We start from the raw sequence: 9403 nt of genomic DNA on the forward strand, positions 1-9403 counted from the left end.
GGAAACTTTCATATATTAATATTAGTTAAACAATATAATTATATAGTTTTCAAATACACTAAAATAAATAGGTTAATACACTACTTATCCAATTTTATAAAATATACTGATTTAGTAAATTATATTTGTTAAAAATATTTTTACGCTTTTAAAACGTAGATCAAAATCTAATTTTAGTGAAATTACTATTAGGTACGTTATATTTTAGTTGATAAAAACAGAAGATTTAAAAGGTCTTTAACATCCACATCATTTTCTGGATGAATGAAATCAAATACGTGATGTTAACTACATAACATCACTAAGTTGAGGAATATATTATTTATAAAATAAACTTCGCGTAATTAAGTATACATTAGTATAGTTTGCATGGTGACGTATGTGATGGTTAATATTTGATATAGTTAACAATCATTTTTACTTGCCTACATTATTTGCGACTCGAAAACATGCATATAAACCATTAATAATGCAGTGGATGCGTCTTGTAGGCGAAGCTTATCCAAACAGCAAGTCGCATCGGCAAAAAATCTAATCTCCCCCCCCCCCCCCCCCGCGTGCAGAAGAATACTTTTAACAAAATCTAATTTACAAAATCAATATTTTTAACATTTTTAATAAGTAGTGTTTTAACATTTGTATTTTAGTTTATTTGAAAACTATATAATTATATTATTTAATTTATATTAAATATGGAAGTTATATAAGATATTATTTAATTTTGTTTATGAAAATATAGATTAATTCATTAATTTAATTAATTTTATATTAAAATAAAATATTAGAGTCAATAAACTAAATTGACATCGAACAATTTTTATAATAAAAATTTATCAAAAGAATTAGATAAATTTTATTAATCAAACGAATTACAGAAATTTTATTCAAATTTAATAGCAAAACAGATTAAAATAAAAGAAATTTAAATATATATTATATAACTTTGGAAACTTTCATATTTAATATTAGTTAAACAATATAATATATAGTTTTCAAATACACTAAAATAAATAGGTTAATACACTACTTATCCAAATTTTATAAAATATACTGATTTAGTAAATTATATTTTGTTAAAAATATTTTTACGCTTTTAAAACGTAGATCAAAATCTAATTTTAGTGAAATTACTATTAGGTACGTTATATTTTAGTTGATAAAACAGAAGATTTAAAAGGTCTTTAACATCCACATCATTTTCTGGATGAATGAAAATCAAATACGTGATGTTAACTACATAACATCACTAAGTTGAGGAATATTATTATTTATAAAATAAACTTCGCGTAATTAAGTATACATTAGTATAGTTTGCATGGTGACGTATGTGATGGTTAATATTTGATATAGTTAACAATCATTTTTACTTGCCTACAATTATTTGCGACTCGAAAACATGCATATAAACCATTAATATGCAGTGGATGCGTCTTGTAGGCGAAGCTTATCCAAACCAGCAAGTCGCATCGGCAAAAATCTAATCTCCCCCCCCCCCCGCGTGCGGAAGAATACTTTTAACAAAATCTAATTTACAAAATCAATATTTTTAACATTTTAATAAGTAGTGTTTTACATTTGTATTTTAGTTTATTTGAAAACTATATAATTATATATTTTAATTTATATTAAATATGGAAGTTATATAAGATATTATTTAATTTTGTTTATGAAAATATAGATTAATTCATTAATTTAAATAATTTTATATTAAAAATAAAATATTAGAGTCAATAAACTAAATTGACATCAAACAATTTTTAAATAAAAATTTATCAAAAGAATTAGATAAATTTTATTAATCAAACGAATTACAGAAATTTTATTCAAATTTAATAGCAAAACAGATAAAATAAAAGAAATTTAAATAATATATTATATAACTTTGGAAACTTTCATATTAAATATTAGTTAAACAATATAATTATATAGTTTTCAAATACACTAAAATAAATAGGTTAATACACTACTTATCCAAATTTTATAAAATATACTGATTTAGTAAATTATATTTTGTTAAAATATTTTTTACGCTTTTAAAACGTAGATCAAAATCTAATTTAGTGAAATTACTATTAGGTACGTTATATTTTAGTTGATAAAACAGAAGATTTAAAAGGTCTTTAACATCCACATCATTTTCTGGATGAATGAAATCAAATTCGTGATGTTAATTACATAACATCACTAAGTTGAGGAATGTTATCATTTATAAAATAAACTTCGTGTAATTAAGTATACATTAGTATAGTTTGCATGGTGACGTATGTGATGGTTAATATTTGATGTAGTTAACAATCATGTTTACTTGCCTACAATTATTTGCGACTCGAAAACATGCATAAAAACGATTAATATGCAGTGGATGCGTCTTGTAGGCGAAGCTTATCCAAACCAGCAAGTAGCATCGGCAAAATTCTAATCGTAGTCTCAGTTATCTGCATGGGAACTCTCCCTCTCCCCCTCCCCACCCCACCCACATTCTGTCCATGGGTGGTGTGTTTTTTTTTTCTAACCACTGCTATAGCTAGTGTTTTAAACCATTTAACCTATGTTTCGGTAAACAAACCCACATGTTAAAAACTATTAGTTTTCAGTTCGGAAAGTAAGTATTTCAAAGATTATTTTATTAGCAAAATTTAGTATATTTTAGCATGTGGGAAAATATAAAAAAAATATTTTCCAATAATGAAAATGAAGAGAATATCAATATTATCTTATATTAATACCGTGAAATAGATATTTGTTGTGACTACTTTATTAATGTAGAATTTTCATGATTAATGAAGATTACACGAACACACCATTATCCCTGTGTCGAGTCCAAAATTTCTAATCATATACTCACAAAATCGAATTGTTATTTGAATAACTCGTGTGGAAAATAGACATCTACTGAAAGAGCCTGTATTGTCCTTTTTCTTAATTTATCATTAGTATTATTTGGAAAAAACCCATGAAAAACCTTCAAAGTGACAAGTACTTCTATTTTAAACCTCCAAAGACTATGCTTCCACAATAAACCTTGAAACCAATAACATTGTTAACAAAAACTGTAAAAGTGGTCTATGTGTTTTGTGTTATATTAAGATGGACAGAAATATAAACTCCGTTAAAGTCGTAACTGCGTCTCTTTTGATTAAACATGTGCCTTATTGCAATTAATTATATTTTTAATAGAATCATCGCATATTCTGAAATAAAATAACTAAAAATCTTAGAAAATGACGACGAATAAAGATGGCTTCTCTAAAAATCCTAGTCTTTGCCAAATCCTTGAGATCAAAATTAAGCCACAACACCATGATGATCCATTAACGCGATCTGTAAACAATTCTAAAACAGGAAACACCAATTGCAATCAAACCAAATTTCCAGAGAGAGCACAAAGACAAGAAGACAGATGATTAATAACCTGGCCATCAGAAAGAAAGATTCAAACTTTGCTCGGTCTTGTGTCGGACCAGTGGAGTTTCTGAGAAGGAAGGGATCATGTGGAACGAACCCGATAGAGAAAATCGAGAGCCAGAGCTCCAGAGAACACCAAGCTGAGAGATTCTGACCGGAAACAAGGAACTCCAAACCCAGATTTCGACAGGAAACGAGAACTCCAGATTCGTCGAGAGAGAGAAGAACACGCCTCGAGAGAAAGAGAGAAGCCGAGAAAAAGGAGAGGAGATCGAAGGATTGGAGAGAGAGGAGAGGAGGAAGAAGACCGTTCAGTCTTCACGTCATGACACGTGCTCCAAGGACGGGAGAAGAAAAGTTCTTATTTAGTTAACGTCCCTATTTTATTTCTCTAATTTTGATTTAATTTAAAGCACATTAATGTTAAGATACGTGCTTATAGCCACCGATAAAGATGGTCTTAGATCCATCTCTGAGAATGGGCGGTGGATTTACCATCAACATAAAACATTCCGGCTGATGAAGGATTTACCATTAGCATTAATCCAAACTCTGCTCCAGGGGGATCCAAGGTAGGGACAGCCTTTGGTCGAAAACCAACATGAAGTTGATATATTATTTCTCATAATCCCAAAACTAACTCTATAATAAATCTAATTAAACACAATTGAAAGATTAATTTGAATTTAAAAAAAAATCTAATGGAAAAAAGGAAAAAAAAACATTTGAAAGGCAACAAAAAACAAAAAAGGGATAAACAAAAAAAACAAGATTTTGTGAAAAAAAAATCAAAATAAAAACTATGGAGAAACCATAGATTGATAAAGAAGACAAGGGAGAATTGGTTTTTTAAAATCTTTTCATATGTAATAACACGTTTTAGGAAGTTATAATATTTTAAGAGATTTTTAGAATATTTCTTTAACTGAAATTTTATTAATTTTCACAAAAATCATGTATTATTATCTATAGAAGGCGTTTTCTAAAAGTTTAAAAGAATGATAAAAATCAAGAAATATTTTCTACTTTGAGTAGACTAAGAGTACATTATAGAAAACACATTCCCCAACATTAGAATACTTTATAAAAAAGAGAAGATGCATTCGGAATGAAAATGGATACCTTTACGATTAGTAGAATACGCATTCTTCTTATTTAAAAATTTAGTAAATAATTAAATGTACGTTCTAAAAGAAGTAGATGAACATGTTTATTTTAGAAATCGTTTTTACTATATCATTTTTCGTAAAAGACGCATTCTACTTTTAGTAGAATGTATTTTAAAATTTTTATTTTTGATCAAAAGAAAAAAATAACCAAGTTTTTGAACAAAAAAGTTACCAGCTTGTGTATAGGTGTTTGTATATATTTAATAACTTTTGATTCATAAAGTATTTATTTCATTAGTTTTCAGAAATACAAAGAGTAAAAAAAAAAAAAAAAAATGGAGAAAATTGTTTTATACTAAAGGAACGTTAACCTAGTTTTTTGTTTTTTTGTCAATTTTCCCATAATTAAAAGGTGAAAGTTCTAAATAAGGCAGTGATATGGTTCTGTAAATATTTTGAAAATAAAATGGTGTCTCAAAAAAGTTATTAATGGGTATAGATATTTATTATCAGGTTGACAAAAAAAAAAGAGTCAGATTTGATTTAACCACAGTTAACCTAAAATACAGTTTAAAAATCTCTACAGCCGACGATCTTCCTTCATTTTATTTTCATTGGAACTATATGTTCTCTCTCTCTCGATAGCTCCTCCCAGGAAACCTATAATTTCTTAGATCCATCTCAGAGAATGGCTGGTGGATTTACCATCAACATAAACATTCCGGCGGGTGAAGGATTTACCATTAACATTAACCCAAACTCTGCTCCAGGGGGAGCCGAGGTAGGGGCTGCCTTTGGCCGAATTCAACCTCCAGCTGGTAAACTAGATCCTCTCTCTATATGTACGAATCCCTCCTCTCAAAAGCCCCGAGAATGCTCTGATCCATCTAACCCTAAGGTTTTCTTTGATATGACGGCTTGCGGTAAACCTATTGGTCGGATCGTGATGGAGCTCTTTGCCGACACGACCCCACGGACGGCAGAGAATTTCCGCGCCCTCTGTACAGGCGAGAAAGGCATGGGGAAGAAGGGTAAGCCCCTCCATTACAAAGGATCAGTCATCTACCATAGGTGCGCCGATTATATGATTGAAGGAGGAGATTTCACTAACGAAGGGAAAGGATGCGGAGGCGAATCAATCTACGACAGTGGGTTTTTCGAGGATGAGAACTTCATCAAAAAGCACACATGTCCGGGTATGATCTCCATGAACAACCGTGGTCCTGACACCAACGAATCTAACTTTATGATCTGCTTGACGGAGTGCCCGGAACTCGACGATGAACACGTCGTGTTCGGCCAAGTTGTTGAAGGATTGGATGTGGTCAGGACCATTTCAAAGATATCTGTTAGGGACAAGCTTTCCTGGCCCGTGGTGATCGCCGACTGCGGTCAGATTTCATAGATCTGAGATATTTTCAAGTACAATGGTTGCTTGGTCCTTTCGCCGACAAGCTTGTGTCCTTTTGATGTTTGGTCGGGTGCGTTTTTCTTTTTGCTTCTTTCTTGAATTTAGATTGGCTACCATTGAAAAATGATAACCATCATCAGTTTTAGCTATAGTTGCTATTGCAGAAACATATTAAAAATAAATCTGTGCTTTTGGACCTTTTAAATATGTTTTCCATCAAGAGATTCTTATTAGAATTTAACATTAGTAATTGATTTCTAAGTGACTATTGTTCTCATGTTCCGTTTGCCTAATACTAAGACAGTATGATTGGCTGTCATATGGCAGATGATTGATATTCTAAACTGGATTGAAAAAAAACTGAATAAAACCCAAACCGAAATCAAACTGAAATATTCTAAACTGGAATTGAACCAAAACCTTTAAATATCTGAATGCTTCTTATATTTCTTCTATATCCAAAATAATCAAAACAGGTATTTCTGAAAAAACAACATAAGGATATGTCGCAAAATTCTCTTTTTAACGGTGATTTTCTTTCAGCCAATCAAAGGAGAGCTAATATCTGGAAGGTTTTTTACCTAAATCTTCATCAAAACATAGTGTTTTTCTAGAGTTTTTTCAACAGCCGCCTCTTTTTTCATCAAGTTTCTGGTTCATACTTAGTCACGCGATCCAGAGGAAAGGGATTTTTTTTTGTTTTTGATGGACGATACTCTGGTAGGAGTGATGCAAGAAATGTCTCTAGAGGAAGATGTGCCAATTCTTTTACCGGGACGATGATGATTTTAGCACTGTGGAGAGAAGTCATCGTAGCTTATTGGGACGTTTGCTTAATCCAAACTGTCAGAACATGGGTTGCATGTTACGCACGATGCCGAAGATCTGGAGGATTTACGAAAAGGTCCGTGGGATTGCACTGACTAAGGAGAATTTCCAGTTTATCTTTGAACTGGAAACAGATCTTCAGATGGTGTTGAAACAGGGCTTTTGGACCTTTGAGGACTGGGAAATGGCGATGAAGAGGTGGATGGAGACTCCACCAAGTAACTACTTGCTGACAGCGGCTGTATGGATTAGACTTTCCAATATACCAGTCAACTACTTACCATCAAGACCAGTGATACGGTGGCATGACCAATAGGTTATGTAAAATATATTGAGTGGGATCCAGAGAAACCACTTTTACATGATTATGTACGAGTCTTGATCATAATTGATCTAAATCTATCGGTAAGAGAGAAGAAATGTCTAACTCTTCCAAAAGGAGGTGGATCAGCTATGATAGATGTGGAGTATGAACGCATTCAGAAGAAGTGTTTTCGGTTGTCTCATGAGAAACAAGCATGCCACTGCTCAAAGGCACTATGAAGGGAAGTGCAAAAGGAGAGATAATCAGAACTTCCAAATGTTCAGAGGGTGGCCCAAAGGCAACACAACACTTCACTTGCGAATGATATAATGCCATTGTTTGCCCCATCAGTCCATCCTGGTTTTGAACCACCGGCTCGCCTGATTGAACCATCGGTCCGTTTGCCTATTACTAATAGTGATCTGGCAACAACCAGCGAATTGAAACATGAGTATTAAACTCTTCGACATATTCCCAATTAATAGCATGTCTCACATTATGAATGCCAAGAACAAAAGATGTATCTCGTTGGCCTCTTGGATTACTAGTGTTAAATCGCAAGAATACGTGGAATTAATCGGTTGACTTCGATCGCCGAATTCCCACGGTTATTAAAAAAAACTTTATTTCATGTACACGTAGTTCAATACAAAACCGCCGGTGCTGAATTGAATGCGGGGACTGACTTGTGACCTATCTACAACATACCTATTCGTTTTCTATTTTGCAATCCCAATCTTAACCACAGCGAAAACGTCAATAATTCATTATCCCAGCACCAAGTATTGTCAACGACCTCAACGTAACTAGAAGGAAAAATGATTGATGACTACACGAAGTACGAAGTATTGACTATCATATGGCTAACCATGCAAACTAAAGTAATATATACCTAACTAAATATAAAGTATATATTATGCATGACAACATTCCTCAACTTAATGATGTTATGTAGTTAACATCACGAATTTAATTTCATTCACCCAAAAATTGGTGTAGATGTTAGCGATCATTTAAGTATTTTATTTCATCAATTAAAATATGATTGATTTGACCGTAATTTAATTAAATTATATTTTAACCCGTATTTTAAAACCGGAAGAATACTTTTAACAAAATCTAATTTACAAAATCAATATTTTTAACATTTTTAATAAGTAGTGTTTTAATATTGTATTTTAGTTTATTTGAAAACTATTTATTTATATTATTTAATTTATATTAAATATGGAAGTTATATAAGATATTATTTAATTTTGTTTATGAAAATATAGATTAATTCATTAATTTAATTAATTTTATATTAAAAATAAAATATTAGAGTCAATAAACTAAATTGACATCGAACAATTTTATAATAAAAATTTATCAAAAGAATTAGATAAATTTTATTCATCAAACGAATTACAGAAATTTTATTCAAATTTAATAGCAAAACAGATTAAAATAAAAGAAATTTAAATAATATATTATATAACTTTGGAAACTTTCATATTTAATATTAGTTAACAATATAATTATATAGTTTTCAAATACATTAAAATAAATAGGTTAATACACTACTTATCCAAATTTTATAATAATATACTGATTTAGTAAATTATATTTTGTTAAAAAATTTTACGCTTTTAAAACGTAGATCAAAATCTAATTTAGTGAAAATTACTATTAGGTATGTTATATTTTTAGTTGATAAAACAGAAGATTTAAAAGGTCTTAACATCCACATCATTTCTGGATGACTGAAATCAAATACGTGATGTTAACTACATAACATCACTAAGTTGAGAAATGTATCATTTATAAAATAAACTTCGCGTAATTAAGTATACATTAGTATAGTTTGCATGGTGACGTATGTGATGGTTAATATTTGATATAGTTAACAATCATTTTTACTTGCCTACAATTATTTGCGACTCGAAAACATGCATATAAAACGATTAATATGCAGTGGATGCGTCTTGTAGGCGAAGCTTATCCAAACCAGCAAGTCGCATCGGCAAAAAATCTAATCTCCCCCCCCCCCCTCGTGTGCGGAAGAGATACTTTAACAAAATCTAATTTACAAATCAATATTTTAACATTTTTAATACGTAGTGTTTTAACATTTGTATTTTAGTTTATTTGAAAAACTATATAATTATATTATTAAATTTATATTAAATATGGAAGTTATATAAGATATTATTTAATTTGTTTATGAAAATATAGATTAATTCATTAATTTAATTAATTTATATTAAAAACTAAAATATTAGAGTCAATAAACTAAATTGACATCAAACAATTTTTATTAATAAAAATTTATCAAAAGAATTAGATAAACTTTATTAATCAAACGAA

General features: G+C 30.3%; 2 protein-coding genes across 2 annotated transcripts; both read left to right on the top strand.

The window, feature by feature from the left end:
- The first annotated feature begins 5092 nt into the window (after nt 1-5092).
- On the top strand, nt 5093-6186 carry LOC130497094 (peptidyl-prolyl cis-trans isomerase CYP19-1-like). The gene has a single exon (XM_056990027.1). The coding sequence runs from the start codon at nt 5203-5205 to the stop codon at nt 5917-5919; it is 717 nt and encodes a 238-aa protein (XP_056846007.1). The 5' UTR covers nt 5093-5202; the 3' UTR covers nt 5920-6186.
- A 493-nt stretch (nt 6187-6679) lies between these two features.
- Nucleotides 6680-7069, top strand: LOC130495485 (uncharacterized). Its single transcript, XM_056986887.1, has one exon. The coding sequence runs from the start codon at nt 6680-6682 to the stop codon at nt 7067-7069; it is 390 nt and encodes a 129-aa protein (XP_056842867.1).
- The last annotated feature ends 2334 nt before the right edge of the window (nt 7070-9403 follow it).

This window comes from Raphanus sativus, chromosome 6 (genome assembly GCF_000801105.2).
Source record: "Raphanus sativus cultivar WK10039 chromosome 6, ASM80110v3, whole genome shotgun sequence".
Classification (NCBI taxonomy): Eukaryota; Viridiplantae; Streptophyta; class Magnoliopsida; order Brassicales; family Brassicaceae; genus Raphanus; species Raphanus sativus.